This window comes from Neoarius graeffei, chromosome 21 (assembly GCF_027579695.1).
Source record: "Neoarius graeffei isolate fNeoGra1 chromosome 21, fNeoGra1.pri, whole genome shotgun sequence".
Lineage (NCBI taxonomy): Eukaryota > Metazoa > Chordata > Actinopteri > Siluriformes > Ariidae > Neoarius > Neoarius graeffei.
The window spans coordinates 41,134,996-41,161,699 of NC_083589.1; the positions used below are offsets into that span (position 1 = coordinate 41,134,996).

A 26,704-nucleotide genomic window follows, 5' to 3' on the forward strand; every position below is an offset into this window, starting at 1 on the left:
GTAGAAAACGTTTCCGTCAAATTGAAGCACAGCCCTGTTCAGTAGCGTCGTGAGTAGTTTAGAATGCAGCCTTTTCCGACGTCGAATACGGAAGTGAAGTCGTGCTTTGGTGGTTTTTCCTGTTTCTTTTCTCCCAGGTAAAAGTGTGTTCATCAACAGGTGACAATATGACAGAACCCACTAAGCATGATATTTCTGCCATCTTCAAGCGCCTCCGAGCCATTCCTACGAATAAGGTGAGTCGAGAAAGACCCGAGAAGAGCTGTGGTGTTTGTTCTGATATCAGGAAGTAGACAGGATGTCTGACACGTCACTGTATTGAGCATTACTGAAACATATGGCAGGTTTGTCTCAACCTGTTGGTTTTTTCTCTCCTTGAGAATTTACCCATCGGTGTATTTTTAATCGGCTCTGATTACCTGAACAGCATTTAACTGCCTCTATTTTGTCATCTTTCCCGTGTAAACAGGTTTATTTTGTTAGACTAGTTGTGCTGGTCACAACTCGTTTCATCTCATTCCACAGTATGATGTGGAAATAAATCCCTTTTAGTTTTACATTTGCCAAAAACTTCCAGGCCTCAAAGGTTCAATTTTCTTTCTTTCTTTCAAACTCTCTGTTTTGGGACAGCAGTGTATATATAAAAAAAAAAATACTTTCATCAAGGGAAAAGCAGTTTAATTTTTTTTCCTGCCATCTGGATTTGTCTAACGATTGCATAGAATATTAAACTAAAAAGAAATACAAGCAAAAGTTAAGAGCTTTGAACATTTTGGGAGAGGTCCAGTGTGTATGTAAGAGCAGTGGAGAGTATATAAAAGAAATAATAGTGGGAATATTAGTGTGCATGTAAACATACTGAATGAGGCTTGCTAGAATAAAACAACATTACAAGGTCATTCATTCAGTATCTCCGCAAAATCTGGCCATAAGGGCCTTAACATCGGCCTATTTAACCCACTTGATCCAGAATTCAATAAAAACCAATCTTCTGAAGACAAAAAGACAAGACTTTTCCATAACGTAAATATCATCCATTGTATCTATCCAGTCCTGTATTGTAGGGAGTTCAGGAAGTAACCAACGCCTTGTGAGCACTTGTTTTTTTTTTTTAAATAAAACAAGTGGATAGACTATCAAAATACCAAATAAATGTTCATTCGGCTGCCTTGCTTGAAAAGTAACATTTTCTTAAGAATAATGTGGAAAACACGGGCAGGTCAGAGTTAAGTATGGAGCACTTGCATGTGACGTCACAGCCGATCCAGATTGTGACAGACGCCATCTTGTCGGTCAAACGCCATATTCCGCCTTCTACTTCTGGTTCTACTTCTGCTTTTACTTCTACCTTTTCTTCTGGAAAACCCTACTATATACAATTCTACTACAACGGCTGCGGCTACAAGCTCTCCCTACCTGTGCATGTTTTTTATGTTTTTTGTGTGTATTTTTGCGTGTTGTTCGTCTGTACCGGACTTCAATATCCACTACAACCGTATGGACTTACTGGACATTGGTTTCCAGCAGAAAATGACGGTTTGTAGCGATTTCCATCGCATGCACAACATTCCGGACGAGATAGCGAGACCAGCGGGGTCTCCGTGGATTGTTATTGGAAGCAAAGCGAAGGAGGCGGCGCCGGGAGCGGAAGCAAAAGCGAGGCTGCAGAGCCGGCCTGTTGACTAAGCTCAGAAAACAGCCACTCAAATCTCCACTGCCAAGCCTCTACCTCTCCAACGCCAGATCCATGTAAACAAGACGGATGATTTGGAATTACCTTATTCTATTCTATAATCAGCTGGTCAGTGCTATACTCAATACTTAAGTGACTTACCCATCCAATGAGGATTCTTGTTTACAAGATGCCACATCTGAGTCGCTGACAAATCCTGAATTTCTGTAAAGATAACTGTCCAGAGATTTATAAGCACGCAGTGCTTCACCACTGAACAGCCAGGGAAAGTTAATGAGGTAATTATACACGTCTGGGTATTCCACCTCTGGCAGTTCAAAATCCGGTCGTGAAAACTCCGTCCGGAAAGCCATAAGGGTCATAAATCTGTAGATCGTTTATTTTAGACATATATCTAGTTATCTGTTCATTAGAAAAATGAGCCGTGTAGTCTGTCGGTTGAAATTGATCCATTCTGTACACGAGTGCAGCAGTATTCAGCTGTGTTTTTGACCGACAAGATGGCGGTTGTGTACTTTCCTGTCACGTGACTGCAAGATCTCTATATGTTTCGGTGCTTTGTAAAATTCTGACCAGAAAGGTCTCATCACTGGACGCTCCCAAAATATGTCACTAATCCACTCCCAGAAATCCACATTGTCTCCAGCATCCCCTTCATCAAAACATGGGTTTGTTTTTCATATTTAAAGCCAAATAATCCAAGAAGTCTGAATCCCAGATGTCCAGGCCCTGTACTACGAACGGAGGTTAACCTACCCAGAAGTAACTCAGGGTTCCCCCGCTAAACCGGGGTTGACAAAACCTGGTTATCTTGTTTGGGGTTAAACGGTACTACGACGCCAGTTATGAAGTTGATTTGTTGAACCTGGTTTAACCTAATCAGGGTTAATGCGCATTCACGTTAAATGGGAGGTTATCAGCGCAAATCACCACTGTTCACAATGGCACGGTCGCCGTACTTCACGGAGGAAGAATGCACTGTCATAATGCAAAGCTACAAGGAGTTCAAAACAACATTAAGAGCAAAATCTAACACAGCGGCTGCCAGTAAGGAGCGGCAAGCATGTTGGCAACGAATTGCCGATCGGGTAAATGCGTAAGAACATTCTCCCTTCTACATTTTCCAGAACAGAAGTATAGGATGAGAGAAAGCTTCATGATCAATCACAAGTCACAGAAAATGGTCCTTCGATGTGGCCCCAGTCATATATAGCTTGTTTAATGTCCGAAAAATCCTGAATAAAATTTGGTATGGTAAATTCATGGAGTAGCCTACTTAAGCTGATATGTGCACAGAGTCACATGAATTAGGATGACTGACTGTTCAGTCCCTTTGACTAAGTTGGTGTATGTCCTGTGAACATTTCAGAGGCAACAGCAGTGCCAAACGCACCTGGCAACAGGTGAAAATGAAATATAAAAATATCATTCATAATGGTGTGCGCGTGCAAGCAAGCATTCATTTGCCTTTTATTTATTCAAGTTTTATCTGTTTGCCTAATAGTTCAAATTGTTTTGTATACAGTTTATAATGTTGTTGTGTGATATTAATGATAATATTGTGGGAAAACTACTTTGCACGGACGTTCATTTAATTTATTCTATCGTCATTTTGTTTGTTCTATTTTTGTGTATTTTATTTATTTATTTATCTGTTTGTCTAGTTGTATCTATTTTTCTAATATATTTTTGCATTAATAGTTTTTTTCCTATTAAAATAATCTTGTTCTTGTTATAACTTTATCTATTTATCTGACTGTTTAGTTATCTATTTTTGTTACAATTTCAATATTTTTAATATAGAAAGTTTGTTTTTTTCTATTAAAATGTTCTTGTGTGATAACTAGTTCTTGTGTTATATTTATTGTAGTTGTATCTATTTTGTATCTCAGACTTAAATATTTTTGTAAAACAAGTGTTTTTCTATAAAATATTCTTGCGTTCTTGATAACTATGTTCTTGAGTGGGTTCTTTTTTGTTTTTGTTTTTTACAGAAAAGCCGTTCTGCATGTACATTCATTGAAGCCCTCATTGTTTTTTAATGGTTATTTATGAGCGTTTAGGGGTTACAATAATGTAAGTCTAGGTTGCTTTATATAAAAGGTCTGTCCAGAAATATTGATGTCACTGTCTAAGCAGAGGGATCTGGCTTCTTTAGACGCTGTCTTCTTAAAACTGAATAAATATTTTAAAAAGAGCCAAATGAGCCAGTCTTTTGAACGGCTCTTTTCAAAGAACGGATCACAAAGATGCGGATCCCATCAAAGAGCCATAAATCCCATCTCTAATCTGCGCTCCGATATCGCACGGGTCATCCAGGTACACTGGCATTGTCTCTAGAGGAAATGTCGGTGGAGAGGTGGTGTTTAAAAAGGGTGTGGTTAATCGGAAACCTCGGGTTAACCAAGAACATAACCTGAGACGAGCAGGTTTGAGATGCAGCGTAAGTTGCCATGGCAGCATACCTCGGTTTGAACATAGCCAACTTTCGTAGTATGGGTTAATCGGGAAGTTACGCTGCACGTGATCAAGTTACTCTCGAAGTTACCCTGGTAAGCCAGAAAACCCACTTCGTAGTACAAGGCCCAGCTCTGGTCAGCTCTGGTAAATTACACAGGGTTTTTTTTTGTTTGTTTGTTTTTGTTTTTTGTGAAATAATTGAACATATGAGTGAAAGTAAAGTTTATAGCATGTACAAGCAACACGCACATGTCTTCTACAAACAAAACTTAAAATGAGTTTCCAGCACCTATGGTTAATGTACCTACTCTTAAACCAAACAAAGGAAGAAGTGAAATGTTACAATTACCCCATACGTGTGGTGTTAAGTACCCCAGTAACGTTGTGACATTTGCTGTAGAAGTCTGATAAACTGTATGACAGTTTGACAAACATAAAATTCAGTAGCTTCAGTGCACAATTCATGTGCCTGGTGTAAATTCATGCGCAATACATGTACAGATTGGGGCTATAACTACCGTATGTGTGTGTGTTTTATGCCCCTCTGAATTTATAGCCCCAATCTGCCCAAGTTCTTTGGGAGCAAGTATCTTCTCCAGAGCTTTGATGGTCATAACATCAGCTTCATTCATCAGTGTATTGGTTTATTTGTTTGAAATGAACTGACTATATTATATATTCATTGATGGTGACCAATAATAAAGCATGTACATGGTGCCCTGCAATGGTGTGTAATCCAGGGTGTATTGCTGCCCAGTGTTTCACACCCAGTGTTTTTGGAATCAGAATGAGAATCGTTTATTGCCAAGTACATTCTCATATACAAGCAATTTGCTTTGGTGAGAGAAAAATTTAGCAAAGACAAAAGTAGCTATATACATGGAGTTAAAAAAAAAAAAAGAAGAATCTAAAATATACATATTTGAAATGTGGACATATTTAAGGGGTATGTGCATGATTTGTTGAAGTCCAAGCTGTACAGTATGTCCCGGAATGTGCAAAAATGGGTCACATGATAAAGATGGAGAAGAGTCATGACATGAATGTGGGAGAGGAAGAGAATATGTGCAGTGGGTTTAAATAAATCGCCAAGCTGTAGTGTGTGCTGGAATGTGCAGTAAAAGTTCACAGAATGAAGATGTACGATGTATGATAGTTTGTACTTGAAATGTGAAAATCGTAGTTCAGAGACAAAGCGCATTGATGGAAGTGTGAGGTTAGTCAGTGAGGGTCTCTGGCCTTCTTGATGAGACCAGCTGCAGTGGGGAAAAAGCTGACCTTATGGCATGCGGTTTTGGTTCTAATGGACAGCAGCCTCCTACCAAAGGGGAGTGATTCAAAAAGTTTGTGTCCAGGGTGAGAGGGGTCCGCCACAATCCTTTCTGCTCTCCTCAGGGTCCTGGACTTGTACAGGTCCTGAAGAGATGGAAGATTGCAGCCAATCATCCTCTCAGCAGAGCAAATGATGCACTGCAGTCTGCCCTTGTCCCTGGCAGTGGCAGCAGTGTACCAGATGGTGATGGTGGTGTAAAAGTGCACTATCATTGTCTTTGGCAGATCAAACTTCACTTGCCACAGGAAGTACATCCTCTGCTGTGCTTTCTTGGTGAGAGAGCATGCTCCCACGTAAGGTCCTGAGTGATTATAGTGCCCAGGAAACAAAAAATACTCCACAGAGGTTACTGGGGAGTCAAACAGGGTGGTGGGGGAGGGTGTGGCAGAGCTCCTCCTGAAGTCGACAGTAATCTCCACTGTCTTTAGAGTATTGCGTTCCAAGTTGTTCTGCCTGCACTAGGACACCAGATGATCAGTCTCCCACCTGTAGGCAGACTCATCCTCATCAGCAATGAGTCCAGTGAGGGGGTGTGTCATCTGTGAACTTTAGGAGCTTGACAGACTGATGACTGGAAGTGCAGCTGCTGGTGTACAGGGAGAAGAGTAGGGGGAGTATCCGGTGTTAGAATAGGCTCTGGTCCAGGATGAGTGGTTATTGAAGATGAATGAATGGGTGAGAATAACTCTAGTGTGTGTGTATATATTGAGTTACAAACCATGTTGTAATATACACCTTATTGTGCTCAGGCCTGTTTTGACTGCTCTGCGAAGAACCCAAGCTGGGCAAGCATCACCTATGGTGTGTTCCTGTGTATTGACTGCTCAGGGACGCATCGTTCTCTAGGAGTGCATCTGTCCTTTATCAGGTAGTGTAAACACACATACCATTATATTCTGCTGCCCTGCTTATTCCATCGTGCACATAGTAATTAGGGGTAATTTAACAAATTTGTTGTCGAGCAGGTCTACTGAACTGGATTCCAACTGGTCCTGGTTTCAGTTGCGTTGTATGCAAGTTGGTGGGAATGCCAGCGCTGTGAGTATTTTTCTCTCTACACGTGAGATTTATTTAGTCAGTTTTAAAATGCAAGAGTCAGACTGACACCCAGCTTCATAGTGAACATGCAGTATGTCACTGACATAGTTGCTGCATATCCCAGTGTTAAATTGAAGGTCTGTATTTATTATGTAAATTCAAAATATATTGAAGCGGTTCCTTAGCTTTCTAATCACATGGACACCAGAGGTGTATTAAATAATATGTATTTCTCTACAGTCTACCTTTTTTAACCAGCATGGTTGCACTGCCAGTGAAACCAATGCTAAATATAACAGCCGTGCAGCCCAGCTTTATAGAGAGAAGATCAAGTCTTTGGCTACCCAGGCCACCAGACAGCATGGCACTGAGGTCAGACACACAAATAAATGAAACCTTCGACACACACTCACTTGCATGATATCAAATGCAGCCACTTGTAGGTGAAATTCTTTCACATCTGCATATTTTATTTTAAGATCACGTTAACGTTAAGACACACAAAGGTCTGTGGTGATTAACTCACTCATTCTCACACATTCTGTATCTGTCTCTGTCTCGCATGCTCTCTCTGTAGCTCTGGTTGGACAGTCAGGCTCCTCTTTCCCCTACATCTCCTGGGGAGAAGCAGGAAGACTTCTTCAGCCAGCACACAGTATGTGTGTGTATCTTTTCTTTAAGGAATATTGTTCAGATTTTGCTGTGGGTTTTTTTTTTTTTTGGTCACAGACAAAAATTCTCCCTTGTATCCTTGCTGTCCTCTTTTTCTGTCTCACTTGGATTAGTGATATAATGTCACCATGTATGGTATTGCATACTATAAAACACAATGGGGTATTCCATTCCGTTCTAGGAAAATAATAAACAATGTAGGCCGAGTTATTTTTACCACTGAAAAGCTGATTATTTCCCAATAATGGCATGTCCCTAGGTGGTTTATTTTGATTATATCACAGCAGTTCTCCAACTAATTACAGTTTTTATCAATTAAAGAACAACCCTCCATGCTTTTTATCCGCTTTTAGTTATGGTTTTGATTAATGTCGTGGAACTTTTGCAAGTCACGTTAGTTCTTGATGTTAATAAGACAAACCAAGACATTTGTCATGTTACGTGAAGGACTGACACGGGAACCTTCTTCCAAAAATGCTGAATAAATCTCTTCACAGAAAACCTATCAAACGTATCAAAAAACACTACACGTTTTTTAATCCGTTTGTGTCCACCATACAATACAAATTGATCACCACCTTCTGACCAATCAGAATGAAGAATTCAACAGTATTTTAATTCCATACTTGGAATTATGCAGTTGTGCAACTTCTAATTGAGGAGAATCCATGCTTTCCATTGGTGGTGCAGTGCATTCTTGTTTCAACCCCTGTAAAAAATGGCAAAAACTGTGTAACTACAATAAGATTTGTAAGCAAAAGTGTATGATGACCATGATCAGGTGTTGACCGATGTACAAAGTTAATGTCAGGGTTTATTCCCCCCCCAGTGTAGATAAATTATTGGTGTTTACCAAGGTCAGATTGTGTCTCCCATCAGCCACTGGGATTAATAGTTTGTCTTTTGTAGTAATACTGTTTGTGTATGTGTGTGGTGTGTGTCGTCCCCCCCCCGTGTGTCTCCTTACACAGAATGATGGAAGCTCCTTTCAGCAAAATCTTACTCAACCACAAGAAACAACCTTGCAAGACAAAAATAATTTGGGTATGACAAAACAAACATTACATTTGGTGTATATATACAGTACCAGTCAAAAGTTTGGACACACCTACTCATTCATAGGTTTTTCTGTATTTTTTGACTATTTTCTACATTGTAGAACAATACTGAAGACATCAAAACTATGGAACACATGTAGAGGACATTACATGGGTATGCGAATATATGAAGTTTATCTTCGGGTGGTGAATATATTCACAAGTGAGCGAAATGAACGAGTGAAAATATTTTCAACACGAGAAGATAAACTTCATATCTTCGTGCCACCGTGTAATGTTCTATTATATGGACACATACAAAAAAGTTAATCAAAAGAATTTTAATTTTGAACCGGTTCACCATTTTGACAGCACGCATCAAATCAGCGGGAAAACACTGGGAGTGACGTCACGAAATATCAGAAAATACGTCCCTCAGATCCGCAGTGTGTTTTCAAATGTGAGTTTTTCAACACAAGAAGATAAACTTCATATCTTCAAGCCAACATGTGATTTTCTTTTTATTATAATGAGACATTCACAGACAAAGTACCCAAATTTATCAAAACAATTCATCAGTTTCTTCATGAGTGATACAAATCTCTATACGTCACTGTTTTGGTTCTCAGTGTCCCGTCTGTAGCTTGTATAAAAAATACAAGTGGCATATTTCCTAGTAAAACACTTGTCTATATAATATATGGAATTATGTGGTAAACAAAAGTGTTGAAAAAAATGTTTCATACTTTAGATTCTTCAAAGTAGCCAGCATTTACCTTGACACTTTGCACACTATTGGCATTATCTTAACCAGCTTCATGAGGTAGTCACCTGGAATACTTTTCAATTAACAGGTGTGTCTTGTCAAAAGTTAATTAGTGCAATTTCTTGCCGCCTTGATGCGTTTGAGATTAAATAGTAAATAATAATACAGTAAATAGCCCTGTTCCACAACTGTAGTATTATGTCAAGAACCGCTCAAGTAAGTAAAGAGAAACGACAGTCCATCGTTACTGTAAGTGTCCCTTTTTTTAAATAATAAAGAAAATGCATTGAATTAGGTGTGTCCAAACGTGTGTGTGTGTGTTTAACTCTCAATTGTCATCTGTAGACAATCAAGAAGGCCCTTCCATTGAGCTGCTCAGTACTTCTCCAAAAGCTGTTCTAGGTAAAGAAATGTATTATTAAATTGTTAAATTATTTTGTGTTTAAATGTGGACATTGATGGTTTCATGCCCTTTTCAGAGCCTTCACTAATCAAAAAGAAGCCCTCAGCAGCCAAAAAAGCAGTAAGGATATACTTTTTTTTTAAAAATAATCCTTACTATTAAATATTGTATTCAGGCTGTAGTATTCAGTGAGTGCAAAGGTAATGCAGTGTATTTATATGGATTTGAATATTTTCCTTCTGTTGCCGAGTAGCTGGGTGCCAAGAAAGGAGGTCTTGGGGCTCAGAAAGTGAGCAGTCAGAGTTTCTCAGCACAGGAGAAAAGAGCTCAGGCTGTGGACAAGCTACGTGAAGAGTCAGCCACTGAGAAGAGTGCCAAGCCTGAAGAGCCAGTGTGAGTCTCATTCTGCATGTTTTTATATGCACATATAAAATATGCACAGGCAGTTATCAAGTTAAGTATTTATATAAACTGCGTAGGCAACGGTCAGAGGTGAAACGTAGAATATCAACTTTATTGTCTAGAAGAATGATCCAAAAAGTGGATTCAGTCTTCTTAGTGTCTAATTTGCACCCTAAAATTGAATAAAACAGTCAAAATATACTGTGTTGCCCAATTTCTGAAGGTTTGTTTACATCTCACTTATGCGCACTTTCACCGCCAGGGGACTGTCGTCGTAACGTCATTCAAGCCAAACAGACCGGGAGCAGTTCTGTGTTTTACCTGCGAACCGAGCACACGTGTACGGACTAGTCGTGAGAGGCTGTGTAAAATGTCTGATGGCGATTTTGAAGTAGGAACTCTCCAAATTGAATATGGAGAGGTGAAACCATATATGTGTTAACCTATGGCCGTTGCGAAGCAATCGGTGAATGTGGCTCACTGGGTTGACCGTGCAGCCTCGGAATCCGACAGCGACTCTGCCGACTCTGATCACGGTGACGCCGGATCTCAACAAGACACTCACCCAAACGATTTATCCTGGTAATTATGATAAATTCTTACTTTCGTCGTAATACTAAATAAGAGCCCTTTTGAAGAATAATTAAACTGCCCTCCCTAGTGGATATAGGGAACGATTACTTGACAGTGCGCCGGTAGGCCATGTTAGCCTGCCAGCTGCAGCATTATACTATATAGCCAACTCTAAGCGAGGAAATATCCCTTTGTCTCATTTCCACAATGATTGTACAGGATCCCTCAGGATTCTTGACTTGTCAATTGCAAGCAAAAGTAAAAATGTTTACCTCCAATCTTCTCTTTTTTGCTTGAGCATTGCTGCTCTGTTTCTTCTTTGACTGCTTGATTTTGTTTCACGTGCACAATCCACTCTCTCTGCCTCATCTCTTCCGGAAAAAACAATCCTCTGGCTTCACGCGCACAATCCACTCTCTCCACCTCGTCTTCTTCTTTTGGAAAAAGCCAACCCACTCGCTCCGCCTCGTCTCCTCTTTTCGGAAAAAGCCAACCCTCTCGCTCCGCCTCGTCTCCTCTTTTCGGAAAAAGGTAAAAACTTCTTCCTGAACCGGTCCTGTTGTTACAGTTCACTGCACAACAATAAGGCATGGTTTTGTTTTGTTTTTGTTTTTTTTGAAATTTCTGAACACACGCCTGCAATCAAGCCAAACAGCAATGAAAATACATGGAAATGGATTCAACTCAAGCGGTTTGTTTGTCTTAAATGACGTCACGCGTCACGAAAATAGCCGAACAGAAATTCGCCACGATCCGCGCTAACTTATTTTAATTATTAGTGAGTCTTGAGTCCATTGTTCTTTCTCAACCAACTGAATAGAAACAGATAATAAGATGGATTTATCTGTTATTTTTGTTTGCTTAATTCTAAATCTGTGCTTACACTGACTGAGGTTAGGAGGACTGTATCTGGTGATGCATTCCCTCATGCTTATTGATTTATGACGTTCTGAAGTCCATGTTCGATTGTATTTAGCTTTTTCACAAAAGTACAATGATGACATGGAATAATTTTGGTGGGAATTAATGCAATTACATTTGTAATGTTACTGTAATAAAATAACTCGGGGGGGGGGGGGGGGGGAAGCCTATTGTTTTCAGTTTTTCATAACCGATGAAAAGCGTGTTTAAAACAGCATATGGTCATACTGGCAAAAAAAAAAATCTAAATGTAGGGTATAGAAATCAGAAATCAAGGTACAAGAAGAGATCTAAATTGCATCATGACAGCCGACAGTCAAATCAAAATCAACTACTCAAGTTACATGATTTTTAAAAAAGGACTCTAGTACTACCAATATATTTGGAAAATATGGTTAAAAAAATAGTTTCGTAGTAGTGTTGCTGCTGTTCCAATGTCTTTTCTCTCTGTCTGATGTGAAATTTGTCAGTGTGACATCTATGAGGCTGGCCTATAAGGATCTGGAGCTCCAGAGGAAGAGGGATGAGGAGAAGCTGCGAGGGCTTGAGGGCAAAAAGAAGGAGCAGGCAGAACGGCTGGGAATGGGTTTCTCCCACAGGAGGTCAGGGATTTTAATTCATGCAATCATCCTCAAATTTGGTATACAGTTTCATACAATTGAAGGTGTGTTGTGTTTCTAAAATACTGTGCTACTTTGGATTTTGCATTTATTTGGATAGTCTACTATGGGCACTCTACAGTCAACAAATCATCTAGAAACTGTCGTCAACCAGCTTATGCATTCTGTGATTCTCAAGAACACCGTTACCAGTTTATGGTTGGTTGTTTAGTAGATGATTAACTTGTTGGTTTCCTTCTGACAAGTCAGATTTGGGAATTCGACAGTGACTTGATATAATCAGTAGACTATCAGTGTTTATCATGCTATCACAGTTTCAAATGCAGTCCATGTGTACTTTTACATACGTCATCAAAAGATAATTAGATCTTAATCTGATTGACAGCCTATATAGGTTTGACTTTCAGGTGTCTAAAGCAGGCTTTCAAATACAGTATTACCAAACACTTCATACACAGTCATTTTCTAAACATTATGCAAGTAAGAAAATAAAATTTAGGATCACTGAACTAGGAAATGAACAACAATACCTGATTATTTATACAGTATGTCTGTTTCCTCTGAATTTCTTTCCTCAATTCAGTGGAGTGTCTCACTCTGTTCTGGCGGACATGCAGACGATTCAGCAGGAGAAGCCCACTATGGGCCAGTCCTCGTCTCGTTCCAGGAAGTACAGTGAGGAAGATGATGAGGAAGAGGGATACTTCTTCATTAGGTGAGATCTGAGTCAGTTATGACTTTTGCATATAACATGATCATTTCACCAGACTGCTGTCACTTTTTTAACTAAAGTGAAGCCACCAAACTTGAACTGAGGTTTAATTTAATCACAAGTCAAAATTTTAAGAAGTTCATGTTATTTATTTTGACAAATTGAAAAGTGTATGTGTGCACACACACACACACACACACACACACGCACACACACACACAAAGTGGCATTTACGGTATGTTTTGCTGAGAGTGATACTTAAGACTTGCAAACTAACCATCAAAGATAATGTGAGACATTACTTGCGCTCTGTCAGGACAGTAAAGGGCAGTATGTATGTAATGGTAACAGTGACATTAAATTACCATAAATTTAGTGACATGTCCATTTAAATAAGAATTTACATGTGGAAGGTGCATGTAAACTGTTCATTTGCAGTTGGATTAAATTGGTTCAGACTAAACTTTTCATGTACACATAGGTTTTTAGCTGTTGTTTTAAAGAGGAACCACTGCACCCTGATCAGCACTTCACTATTGTATGCAAGTTAAAGAAGTTGTTTGATGCTGTAGACACATTACTCAATACATTGGCATTTGTAACTGTTAGGTTTTGATCTGTGTGTATCGAAGGAAGTTGAATTGACAAAGTATGGGATAACCGAAATTACCATCTGGGATAACCAGAACTACTACCATTCAATCGGTCCTAGGAAACCCCATAGGACTATTTATACAATGCACATGTGTGTGTGAGATTGGGACCATCAGATTTCAGATCTCCAGATGGAAGAAGAGAACCCAATGCATTTCATGGAAGGAAAAAAATTCTCTTACCTTCCATGTGGAGATCCCAGACGAGCCCCCAAGAAAACTGTTAGGTTTTGATCTGCCTAAACCGAAGGAGGTTGAATTGACAAAGTATGATTTAGGAACCTCTGCTGCCTAAGAGATTCTGCCTCACGGATCGGTTTAGGAGCAAACAGTCACTCAGTGCGTTTACATGCACATGGAGAAAATCAAATTTCTGCCGTTGCTCGACTGAAATCGAAGTTCTAAATGCCATGGAAACACCTTAGCTAGGCTGAAATCGAACCGAACTTGATTTCTCATAATCGAGCTACACGACCTAGATTATGCGATTTTAGCCAAGCTACTTGGTGCATGTAAACCCTATCGAGCTACGTAGTCGAGCTACTTACTTCAGCACTGCCCCTTCCGGGAGTGATGAGACCACAAGCGGGAAACACAACAGCCTCGGTCGGCATGACAACGAATCATGACAACGGCATGAATCTTTTCTTTTTGTGGCATTGTTTGCACTGTTAAAATTTAGCTCACTTACTGTATCACCAAATACATCTGTACAGCTGTTGCATAGCTGTGAATTGTGTACATAAACAAGTCACTGTATTTTGCGGTATCCAAATTTTGATACCTTTAAACCGTCTCTGTGTTTTCCCGGGGTATACGGTATTACCGAGAAAAAAATATTTTGTTTCGGCCTACTGTGTAACGTGCGCCTATGCCTCAAATGTACTATTTAAAAGCAGCATAGCGAATTGTGTGCATTGTGGTATGGATTAAGCAGCAAAGCGAATTTTGTGCATTGATGAATGGATTAAGAGATATTTCAAAGCATCACGCAACTCTTCCTTCATCTTGAAAATAGCATTCAACTGTCGTTTACACATGTCTGTGTTGAAACGCCATTTGCAGCACTATTTCACCTGCTCCATCAAAAAAAAGTACACGATGAGCAGGATCATACCCTTTCAAGCATGGGAAATAAAAAAAAGAAAAAGAATCAACCAACACCCAAGTCCGTTTAGACTGCGCGATAAACCATATTCTTCAGCGCAAATGAGGCGAACCTAATTCAAATGCGCGGTAGCTGCACAAGGCAAAATCATATGGGCCCACGTCATGCCATGGCGGGGAAATTAATAATCAAATGGCCTTACCTTGCTTAAAACGTTGTCTTGATCACATAACTCCTTACAATTATTCCACTTAAATCCATACGGTTTAACACACCCAACAAAGATAGCAAGCGCATTGCTAATTCCCACCAGAAACCGAACAGTTTACGCTACGATGTTTTCTTCTGTTTCTTCAGTAGATGACATTTCAAACGTTTATTACCCACATCCCAAATGTCATACGTTATATTATTTTACCTTGTTGTTACTCATGTAACCTACTCAAAACACAACTCATTGGAGAGATCTCGTGGAAGTGGAGTACCCCAGGCTATGGTGTGCCTTAGGGGACATATTAGATTTTTCGTTTGGTTTGAAACCAAAATACTGCCACACTGCCGATGTTGTATATTTTTTTTTGCCACTAACTCGTTATCTTGACTTGCCATCTTTCAACCGCGGTCTCAGTCTCTTTTTTTTTTTTTTTTTAGATAGGACAGTATAGAGAGACAGGAAATGAGCGGGGGAGAGAGAGACGGGATCGGGAAATAACCTCGGGTCGGAATCGAACCCGGGTCCCCGGATTTATGGTACGGTGCCTTAGCCATCTGAGCCATGACACCCCCGGTCTCAGTCTCTTGCGAAGCTTTCTGTCAGACTCCAAAATGTCACGCGGGGTTGCCATGGTAACGACATAAACAACCCTGCACGCGATGAAAACTTCTTTAGGAAATTGATAGAATTAGTGAAAATACGATCACACAGTTATTCGGGATGATCTTCAATTTATTATTTTATATTATGACCTCATGTACCGTATTTTCCGGACTATACGTCGCTCCGGAGTTTAAGTCGCATCAGCCAAAAAATGCATTATGAAGACGAAAAAAACATATATACGTCGCACCGGACTATAAGTCGCACTTTTTTGAAGGGTTACTCTATCCATAGAATCTGTGATTGTATCTGATAAGCGGCGCGTGGTTACTGCGCGACTGCATTGTTTGTTTAATAAACGAACAGCTGAGCAGTGATAACGCGCCCTTTGCCCTGTAAGTAGCCTAGTCTGATTATTTTAAATATCTACTACTATCTTTAATACTATCACTATCGTTATTACTAATAGCCTATATTATTATTATTATTATTATTATTATTATTATAACTAATATTAGTAGCCTATTACTGATGCATTAATCAGTTTGCTTTTAGAATATTTTTACCGGTAGGGCTTATTATCGCCCCATGGCTCTTTCATCTGTGTTATTAAAGCTGTAGTCATCATCGAGGAGTGTCATTCTTCATTTTTGTCGAATTTTATTTCATTAAATCAGAGGTCAAGTAGGCTATAGGTATATCATCTCCAAAGACAACCGTCTAGTGAAAAAAAAACAACAACCGCTTTTTAATCCCCTACTTAAATCCTTAAAAAGAGTAATTTAACTCATGTCTTGTGTGATCTGATCTCCAATGGTGAAATAAACCGGCTGTGATGAGTACAGTCTGTTATTTTAGAAGATAAATTTAATATATAATTTAATATATAGCCTAATAAAAATAACATTTTATAACATATCACGACATATTACTGTCTGTAACTGTTTGTCACTAAAGCGTTTTCTAAGATCATAATGTCTGATATTATTATTATTATTATTTTACACACACAATAAGCGCATGTGCGTAAAGTTATAGTAAACCCCCCCCACCTTTTTTTTTTTTTGAGTCGCCGGACCCACCCACCTCCTGCGTTCTGGGACCTCCCACTTCACAAATTAAGCACTGCCTAAAATCATTACATAACTTATTTAAATAACTATAGGCCTATCATTAATAATAAAACACAGGTCAATCAAGTTTATCAAGCTGGCGATTTCACTCCAAATCAGCAAATCCATTGAATTCCTCATCCTCGGTGTCGCTTCTGAACAACTCTGCCAACTCCAGCGGCAGATGAAGCGCCGTTTCCTCTTCTTCTGCGTGGCTGTCGTCAGACTCAGCATCAGCTCCAGTTATTCCGCGGTGAAAAAAAAAAAAAAACGTATATACGTCGCACCGGAGTATAAGTCGCATGGCTAGCTGAACCATGAAAAAAAGTGCGACTTATAGTCCGAAAAATACGGTACTCCATATTTATTTAGATATTATATATTTTTTTAAAATGACGGTAATGAGACCGATACCGTTGGTACTTTTGGATACCTCGGGATACCTTCTTACCGTAATACCGCCCAACCCTAATATATATATATATATGTGTGTGTGTGTGTGTATATGTATGTGTGTGTATGTATGTGTGTCCAACATCTGAAGAATGTCAGTAAAAACAAAACAATTGAACTTTTTGTGTGTTTATTAAGACATAAGTTAAATTGTAAGCAAAAAATGGACTTTAGAAAAATATTTTTTGTAAGCAAAAAATGGACTTTAGAAAAATATACAATTGTGCAAAATAAGTTGTCTTACAAAACAGTGGTCTGCGCAGGACAGTTTGTAGCCATACAGTCTGTTAGAGCAAGCCTAACAGCTTGAGCAGAGAACTTGTGAACACGGAACCCAGTGTTGCCAGATTGGGCGGTTTTAAGTGCATTTTGGCGGATTTGAACATGTTTTGGGCTGGAAAACGTCGGCAGTATCTGGCAACACTGCTGATAACTTTGTTTATACTCTTGAATAGCTCTTCTTCATGACAACAACCGGAAGTGTACCAACATGATGGGGCGTGTAGCGCCACCTGTGGCTCGGGTGCACAATGTGCCTCACACAATAGCTCGATTTCCTTGTGTGCATGTAGGATTGGATTTCTCTGGCACCCCTGCTGGGACCCTTAGCTTGATTACCGACAGCAGCTTGATTTGGATGTGCATGTAAACGCACTGACTGACACAGCTGCTCAGAGATGTTTCTCAGTTTATTGTAGGACAAACATGAGTATATATTCACATTCAAGATTGTGTTGTAGCTATGTGATGGGATGATGATGACTTAATTGAAGAAGCTAAGTTATCTATGTATCACGTGAATGGGTGATGAAGCATTACATCACTGGTTTAGACTACACTATCCTTGACTTGCAAGTGACGTCAAAGCAAAATAGGAACCCGGATGTCGGCCATGTTGGTGGATATACAAATGTGAGGTCAAGCGACATTCCATACAAAACATAGTCACACGTTTGCAACTCTCTTTGTTTTTCCATTGCTTTAAGCATTCTTTTAGCTATGCCATATCTTTGTGCTGTATATGGTTGTGGTCACAACAGTACTCGTGACCATGGCACATTCCTCATCTCATCTCATTATCTCTAGCCGCTTTATCCTTCTACAGGGTCGCAGGCAAGCTGGAGCCTATCCCAGCTGACTACGGGCGAAAGGCGGGGTACACCCTGGACAAGTCGCCAGGTCATCACAGGGCTGACACAGAGACACAGACAACCATTCACACTCACATTCACACCTACGGTCAATTTAGAGTCACCAGTTAACCTAACCTGCATGTCTTTGGACTGTGGGGGAAACCGGAGCACCCGGAGGAAACCCACGCGGACACGGGGAGAATATGCAAACTCCTCACAGAAAGGCCCTCGCCGGCCCCAGGGCTCGAACCCAGGACCTTCTTGCTGTGAGGCGACAGCGCTAACCACTACACCACCGTGCCGCCCTGGCACATTCCTATTTATTTATTTATGAATTCCATCCGTGATTCGGAAAAAGGGCGAGGAAACTGAGGCTTAGTACAGAGAGGAGATGAGGGGATCAGGACACTTCATCCAATGACCATTTCATCCAATAGTTAAGACATTTCATCCAAAGCCTTTTTCATACGCACTGTCAATTATTTTATATTTCAAATATTCTGGTTTTCGCGAACGAAAGCCCCATGAAAGCGCTACTCGGCGCCTCAAGATTTAATATGATCCAGCTGGCTTTAAAAATTAGTAACTCGGCCAACGGAGCTCACAGCAAAGCCAAATTTTACAGGCACCTCCTTCTAAGCCTCCCCCTTTAAAAGAGCACAGTCTTGGGTTGGTAGGACCACGCCTTGGCCCGGGGTTCACGAACGAAGCCCCCGCGAGAGTGCTGCTCCGCGCCTGAAGATTTAATATGATCCAGCCGTAAACATAGACATGCAAGCAAGCAACCTGCAATGACAAGGGAGTTAACTCATCCTAGGGTCAGCCAGTGGCATGGGCCTACCTGGTTACCCCCACTTAGGATGCTCTTTAGTGTCAAAGCGCATGTACTATGACACTCATTTGCTTTACAAAAATGTGTTTTGCTTTGGACAAATTTCATTGAGAATTCCTCCTTTTTTGAACAAATACCTGAAATATAAAATAATTGATAGTGCGTATGAAAAAGGCTATGGACGAAATGGTCATGGGATGAAATGACCTGTATTCGTACTTGATGGTCGGTAGGAGCGTCTTATCTTCAGAAAAGTCTGACTTTTTAAATAATATGGGTCAAAACCACACATCTACAGTAGCATGCAAAAGTTTGGGCACCCTTACTGAAAGTATCTGTTACTGTGAATAGTTAAGTGAGCAGAAGATGAACTGATGACCAAAAAGCATAAAGGTAAAGATGACACATTTCTTTTCATCGTTTTCTGCAAGATTTGTGTATTATTTTTGTTTTGTACAATTGGAGAGTGAAAAAAGAAAGGGAACACCATGTGAAAGTTTGGGCACCCCAATACATTTGAGTTCTCAGGTAACTTTCACCAAGGTTCCAGACCTTAATTAGCTTATTGAGCTGTAGCTTGTTCAAATTCTGACTCCTCAAACTTGTCCCTAAAATCAACAGCCATGGGCTCCTCTAAGCAACTCCCTCGCATTCTGAATAATAAAATAATTGATGCTCACAAAGCAGGAGAAGGCTACAGGAATGTAGCAAAGTGTTTTTAGGTAGTTGTTTCCTCAGATTGTAATGTTATTAAGAAATGGCAGTTAACAGAAAGAGTGGAGCTCAAGGTGAGGTCTGGAAGATGAAGAAAACTTTCTGAAAGAACTGCTCGTTGGATTGCTAGAAAGGCAAATAAAAACCCCTGTTTGACTCCAAAAGACCTTCAGAAAGATTTAGCAGACCCTGGAGAGGTGGTGCACTGTTCTACTATGCAGCGACACCTGAACAAATATGACCTTCATGGGAGAGTCATCAGAAGAAAACCTTTCCTGCAACCTAGCCACAAAATTCAGCATCTGAAGTTTGTAAATGAACATCTAAAGCCTGATGCATTTTGGAAACAAGTCCTGTGGACTGATGAAATCAAACTAGAACTTTCTGGCCACAATGTGCAAAGGTATGTTTGGAGAAAAAAGGGTGCCAAATTCCAGGAAAAGAACACCTCTCCAACTCTGAAGCATGGGTGTGGATCGATCATGCTTTGGGGTTGTGTTGCAGCCAGTGGCACAGGGCACATTTCATTGGTCGAGGGAAGCATGGCTTCAAATAAATACCAGCAAACTCTGGAAGCAAACATCACACCATCTGTAAAAAGGTTGAAGTTAAAAAGAGGATGGGTCCTACAATAAGACGATGATCCAAAACACACCTCAAAATCTACAATGGAATGCCTCAAGAGGCACAAGCTGAAGGTTTTGCCCTGGCCCTCACAGTCCCCTGACCTAAACATCATTGAAAATCTGTGGATCGATCTCAAAAGAGCAGTGCATCCAAGATAGCCCAAGAAACTTGTAGAACTGGAAGCCTTTTGCAAGGACGAATGTGTGAAAATCCCCCAGGTAAGAACTGAAAGATTATTAGCTGGCTACAAAAAGTGTTTACGAGCTGTGATGCTTGCCAAAGGGGGTGTTACTAGGTACTAACCATGCAGGGTGCCCAAACTTTTGCTTCAGGCCCTTTTCCTTTTTTGTCATTTTGAAAATGTAAAAGATGAAAATAAATAGTTTTTTCTTAAAATATAAAGGGAATGAGTCATCTTTAACTTTATGCCTTTTGGAGATCATTTCATCTTCAACTTGCTTAACTGTTCACAGTAACAGCAATTTTGACCAGGGGTGCCCAAACTTTTGCATACCACTGTATCTTCTCTTTGTGTCGAATCTTTGCTCAACTGTTCAAATTGTGGTAATACTGAGAAAATTCAGCATTGTTTACAGACACGCTTTCAGCGGCTGCCATCCGAGTTGCTTTGTATATCCACCATCATGGCGGATGCTCATGACGTAGCACATTTCGATTACGTGGTTGCAAGTCATCTATTGTATGAAAGAAGAAAGACATGATGCACCATTACATCACCTGTCAGGATCATAGTCTTGGGTAAAGAAGAAACACATTACTGATCAACATGACCTTCACTAAGCAGAGAGCAGAATGTGCGAGTGAAGATAAATCTCAAGTTTATAACTTAACCAAAACAAGTTGCAATCAGAACTGCCTGTACCAGTTTCGAGAACAAGTCAAGCAAATATTTGTCAGTAATGCTGCTGAACATTTCTCTTTGGTCATCTTCCCTGTAGAACTTCCTCCAGGTTTACTAATGATTCGCCCCAGTCATCTGACCAGTTTTTCTCCCAGTGGGAGGACATAAAGAAGAAAGAAAGCAAGAAACCAGAACCTGATATTTATTTGACATCATCCAAGACATCATCATTGGAAGATAGGTTAGCTCTTTCTTCAGTTTGGCCACTATCAGGACTTTACAAGCTTTTAGTGAAATAATCATTTGCTCCTTTGTTTTATTCTAATCGCAGGACTACAGCAAGAAGAAAAACAGAGCCTGGGCCGTTACCTGTCTCTGATGATGCCCAGAAAAAATTTGGTGGTGCAAAAGCCATCTCCTCTGACATGTTCTTTGGTAAACAAGACAACTCTGAGGTGACGTCACATTACATGTCCCTCTCTGTGTTTATGCCGCAATGACTCGAATGAAAGTTGCTGCATTTGTTCTGTATTAATAATGAAGTTCCTGTTTTGCACAGTATGAAGCGAGAACTAGACTGGAGCGTTTCTCCGACAGCTCAGCCATTAGTTCAGCAGATCTGTTTGACGAGCAGAAGAAACAGACGAGTGAGTAGAGTAACAGACAACAAGACACATTCATATTCAGCCAGTGCCCCGTGGTAGCACTTAGGGCGGTGATAAACATACCTATCATCTGGCCAACTGCTGCAGCATGTCGAAACTGCTAACAAGTCTCGATTAACTTTCCTGCCAGTTAGACCACAGTCAAGTCATGCTGAGAGAGTGGTTCTGGTAATGCAAAAGTCAGTCTCACTTAAAAACAAACTTGCATGCAGTTTATGGATATGGACATCGATATTATTTCTCATACCGGATCGAACGTCACCCAGGTCAAAAAGGTTCGCGCTGGTACATCCACTTTCTGGTGTCCAGCGAAAAGTAAGCTAGGAAGACGAAAAACTATCTGTATGTGTGTATGTATGAGTTTAGACATGTATGTATATTTACTATTTATGGAATAATCCGTACTATTTATAGACTACACTACTGATTCTAATAGTTTGATATTTGGGTCATTTTTATGAACACACTCCCGAGTGGCACAACAGAACAGTATTTGCACTGTTGTTGGGAAGACATTGCGAGTTAGAATCCTGGTGATGCTATAAAGAGTCGAGAACAAAATTGTCATGTTCTCAGGGTGGTAGGGCTGACGTTTCTCTCTCTCTCTCTCTCTCTCCCCACCAGTCAAAGCAGCAGTAGCTAATCATGGGCATCTGTGCGCTCATGTATACAGAGGACACCTAGCACTTTTCTCCAAGTGTGTGTTCTGCTGTCCTGTGACGCAACATGAACAGCAGTTTAAAAAACATTAGAGGTTGGCTTCATGTGTTTTGAAGGAAGCATATAATTGCCCCATCTTTCCCAGTTGGTCACCTTCTTGTGATTGAGGACAGTTAGCTAGAAACTCAAAGAAAAATTTAACACTGCTCTTAAATTCACTTTTCCCCCATTTAAAACAGACAAGAAGAAGATATGAGTTTAGTTTGTGATGTCACTAAATAAGCCTAAACCTATCATGTCTGAGTGGCAGATATTGAAAATAAGTGGAAACTGGAGCATGGCTGAGGTCAGACTTGCTTTCTCTGTCATCTTGCAGGCACTTCATACAGCCTGAGCAATGTGCTTCCCAGCGCTCCAGATATGACCCAGCTGAAGATGGGCGTCCGTTCTGTGGCTGGCAAGCTGTCTGTCATGGCCAGTGGGGTGGTTTCAACTATACAGGTATGTTCCCTTTTAATTACATTTACAAGTCCCAGGACTACAAGTGAGTCTCTGACAGATCAAGACTGCTTAATGCAGAGTTTCCTAAAATCATCTTTATATAAAGTTCAGTGTTAAATGAAGAGTGAGTGCTTAATGTGATATGCGCTCTCCCGTTTGGCAGTCATCTTTTTTGCGATGATGTGATGCTTTCAGGTTTCGACAGGGTGCTCCGGTTTCCCCCACAGTCCAAAGACATGCAGGTTAGGCTAATTGGTGGCTCTAAATTGACCGTAGGTGTGAATGTGAGTGTGAATGGTTGTTTGTGTCTGTCAGCCCTGCGATAACCTGGCGACTTGTCCAGGGTGTACCTCGCCTCTCACCCGTAGTCAGCTGGGATAGGCTCCAGCTTGCCTGCGACCCTGTAGAACAGGATAAGTGGCTACAGATAATGGATGGATGATGCTTTCAGGAAAGTCAGTATTAAACAGATAAAGATCTTGGTCTGTCAGTGGCTTTCTGTCAGTTATAGGATTTGAGGTCACAACCTTCTAGCAGAGAACCTTATGCTGCCTTTGACTTAACCCAGAAGTGGAAAGTGTGAACTTATAATTCTGTAATTTTCAAGCTATAAATTGGGGAAGAACCATGAACGCTTGTATGAAAGTATGTGTGGTGTTAGCAACAAGACAACCAGCTATTTATTATGTATTTAATTTGGTATGGTAAGTGTTATAGATTTAACCAACGACTGTGTCTATATTGATCAATTTAAAGTAAATACTACTATAGTCTTTTAGAGTAGTGAAGAGACTTTTTTTTTTTTAACTGTTGTGAAGGGCAGGGTTGACTAAATTAAGAGTGGTATTTTTCTGAGTATCAGCTCGGTTGTGATTCGGTCAGTCGGCCGCCAGTAATTGTACCCATGCTGACATTCAGTACAACAGCACAGTTGCGAGTGTGATGCTGCTTTTATACAACAGTTCTATGAATAAGAGTAACTGATATTTCAGACACAGTATGGCCAAAGATTTTGTACGCTTTTGCTCTGTCAGTGGTAATATTTCCCAAAGAAGCCACAACTGGATAGAGCATTGCATATGACCATGCTAACACGCAGACTGCCAGAAAGCCCGTAGTAGTAATGCTTTCACTGTAATTAATTATTGCTAGAAATGGAATTTTATGTAGTGAAAACAGACAAGTGGAGTGAAATGTACCAGTGGTGTTGTACTAAATGTCAGCACTATTGGCACAATGATGTAATGCCGCTTTTCCACTACCAACGCGGCTGAGTTGGGCTGAGCCGTGTCGGGCTGAGTCGAGTTGAGCGGGGCTGTTGGAGTTGCATTTCGACTACAACCGCGCTGAACCGTGCTGGCTGGAAGTGGGTGGACACATTGGGTGGAGTTAGCGAAAGTGGGTGGACGTCAGGTGATGTCGTTAGGCGGCGCAAACAGTGACATCAGTGATCTTTTAAGTGGTAGTCTCAGACCTGGATAGTAAACAATAAACATGGAGGACATGGTGTCGTTAGTGTTGCTGGTCTTGGTGCTGTGGCTTGTTGTCACCGACAACGCCAACAGATACTGGCAAGAGCGTATAGATGAGGCGAGGCGCATAAGGCTTCATAATTCTCGTAATTCGTAATTCTCCTTCTTCCGGGTTTACGGTGTTTACAGATCCCAGCGTGCTCGCGGGGCGTGTGTGGGCGTGTGAGGACACTCCTCCTCACCAATCAGTGCACAGGGGAGTGTCTCCTCACGCCCCTAGCCTCACTCAGCTTGGTTTGGCTCACTTCAGCCCCATTCCAAAACCGTGCGAGTTTTGGGGGCTGAGCAGGACTGAAGCGAGCTGAGTCGTGCTGTTCTTAGATAGTCGAAACGCGAGCCGTGTCGGGCTGAAGTGAGCTGAAGCGAGCTGAAGTGAGCTGAAAAAGGGTAGTGGAAAAGGGCCATAAGTTACCAAACTCTTGACTTTCCAAGTAGGAATTCTGGATTGAGAGAGCGTTTTCTTTGTTTTTTTTTTTAAATTGAGTTACAGGCTTTAGTCCAATGCAGCATTAAACACTTAGTTACTGCTAACATTTTTGTTCTTGTAATTAATTTATGACTTATTTTTGAACTGATTAAAATGATTTGTGGTGTGCATGTTTTCTGTTGCAGGATCGCTACAGCACATGAGCATATAGAGTACAGGGAAAGGATCAGAAGGTCTCTTTAAGACAGCCTCTCAGCATAAAGGAGAGAAACTGTATGCCTGTGTGTGTCGGTCCCAAGTGCATTACAATAGGATATAATGCATATATGTAGCTTCATTGAATAAATATGTCGGTGGTCAAATAGAGGTAAATCCCCAGCTCTGTTGGGAACTGAAGTGAAGGGTGACTCGAAGAGCTTCTGGGGTGTTTTTCCCCCTATAAAATTGACATTGGCTTTGTGGGCCCTTTTTTTTTTTTTTTTTTTTGCTAAAATGACAAAACGCAAATTTATTTTTAATTTTTTTGGTAAATATCTGTTCATTGTTTACATTTTGCTTTTGGAACTGTTACAGATGGATTATGCCAGATTTGTGTCATTTTTAAAATGTAAGCTGATTAGAATGGATCTTTATGGGATTGAACAACTTTATTTTTCTAGGTGTTCTTGTATCTATGGATCATAGGGAGAAACGCAGAACTAAATATGATTGGATGTACTATATGTACCTTCTGTTAGTTGTCCCTATGGAGTTTATTCCATTTAAGTAAAACAAACATTGAGTTAACAAGTAGCTTGTGATCCAGATTTCAATTAATGGGTGTGAGACAGAGGAGCCCAAGTGTGGTCCTGCATGCCCATAGTCACCAGTTTGGTGATTTGCTTGCTCTAATGCACCTACTAATCTTGGTCCTGAACCGAAAACCTGAATCCACCAACTTCAAACCTGCAGGACCAGAGTTGAGTACTCTGTGTAAGGAATCTTTTTGATTTAAGTTGAGACAAATTGACACATTAAAGCCTGTTTACACCTGGTCATTTCTTGCATTTTGTATATGGATTATAACTATATGCACTTTCACATTGCCAGATTTGCTGTTATCCAGGTTGCAATGTCATGAAATGTTACATCGCATACACTATGAAATTCAGGTAATTTACATTTGACCACCAACTTTGTCATTCCTTATTTTTAATTATCTAATGCAAAACATATCTGCTGCTTTTAAAATCATAATTCTGTATCCTTATTTAAATTTCCTTAATATCCCCACATTTTGCAGATGTTGACCACTTATTACAATGTATTATATAATGTACTGTACGAGAGGGGTTTGCCTGGCACACAATACTGGTGCATTTACAGTTGCATTTAATCTAGATGTTATGCATCTCAGACTTGGAGGAGTGTTTGAGTGAACAAATTTCAACCTAATTCAAATGCCACATTAACACTTTTTTTTTTTTTCATTTGCATGTAGATAATACCAATCGGGAGTATAATTCTGATACTTAAGGTGCATGAAATAACTGAGTGTAAATGGGTTCTTAGATTATGTCCACTGCTGTTCTTTGAAGATGGAGTATGTTTCTGTTGATGTTTTGATTTACTATCTTTTGTTTATCCTAATAGATTTTTTTTTTTTTGCTTGATTTGTAAGCTACTTTATACACTACAAATGATCAAGAATGGGAAAAGGCTAAATTGTGCCCACTTTATGCTGAAGAAATCCTAAATACAGTGAATGCTGCATAGAAAATGCAATTTCTTCTAAGAAGAAAGACTGAAAAACATGGAAGGTATAATTTAGAAGCAGTTTGTAACTTTATTTAGCCAAAGTAAACTGGCAAACATTTGCACTACAAAGGGAGAAAATTTTGTTTATTGAGTGCAAAAACTATTCATGCCATTGCAATTATAATAATGGAATATTCAAATTTTGCTTTGATCAATAAAACTTTAATTTTTGTGCAAAGAA

At 40.1% G+C, this 26,704-nt stretch overlaps 1 protein-coding gene across 2 annotated transcripts; it reads left to right on the forward strand.

Moving 5' to 3' along the window:
• Window positions 1-13: 13 nt before the first annotated feature.
• arfgap3 (ADP-ribosylation factor GTPase activating protein 3) lies at window positions 14-26,704 on the forward strand. 2 transcript variants are annotated; one of them, XM_060903130.1, is made up of 16 exons: window positions 14-236; window positions 6,236-6,354; window positions 6,452-6,524; window positions 6,765-6,896; window positions 7,102-7,185; window positions 8,168-8,240; window positions 9,345-9,401; window positions 9,479-9,522; window positions 9,656-9,795; window positions 11,769-11,900; window positions 12,502-12,633; window positions 21,039-21,182; window positions 21,273-21,396; window positions 21,501-21,588; window positions 22,643-22,767; window positions 24,912-26,704. In XM_060903130.1, the coding sequence occupies exons 1-16, from the start codon at window positions 168-170 to the stop codon at window positions 24,927-24,929; spliced, it is 1,554 nt and encodes a 517-aa protein (XP_060759113.1). In that variant the 5' UTR covers window positions 14-167; the 3' UTR covers window positions 24,930-26,704. The 2 variants fall into 2 exon arrangements, with proteins under 2 accessions (XP_060759113.1, XP_060759114.1); XM_060903131.1 differs by having other exon boundaries at window positions 17-236; window positions 7,102-7,179.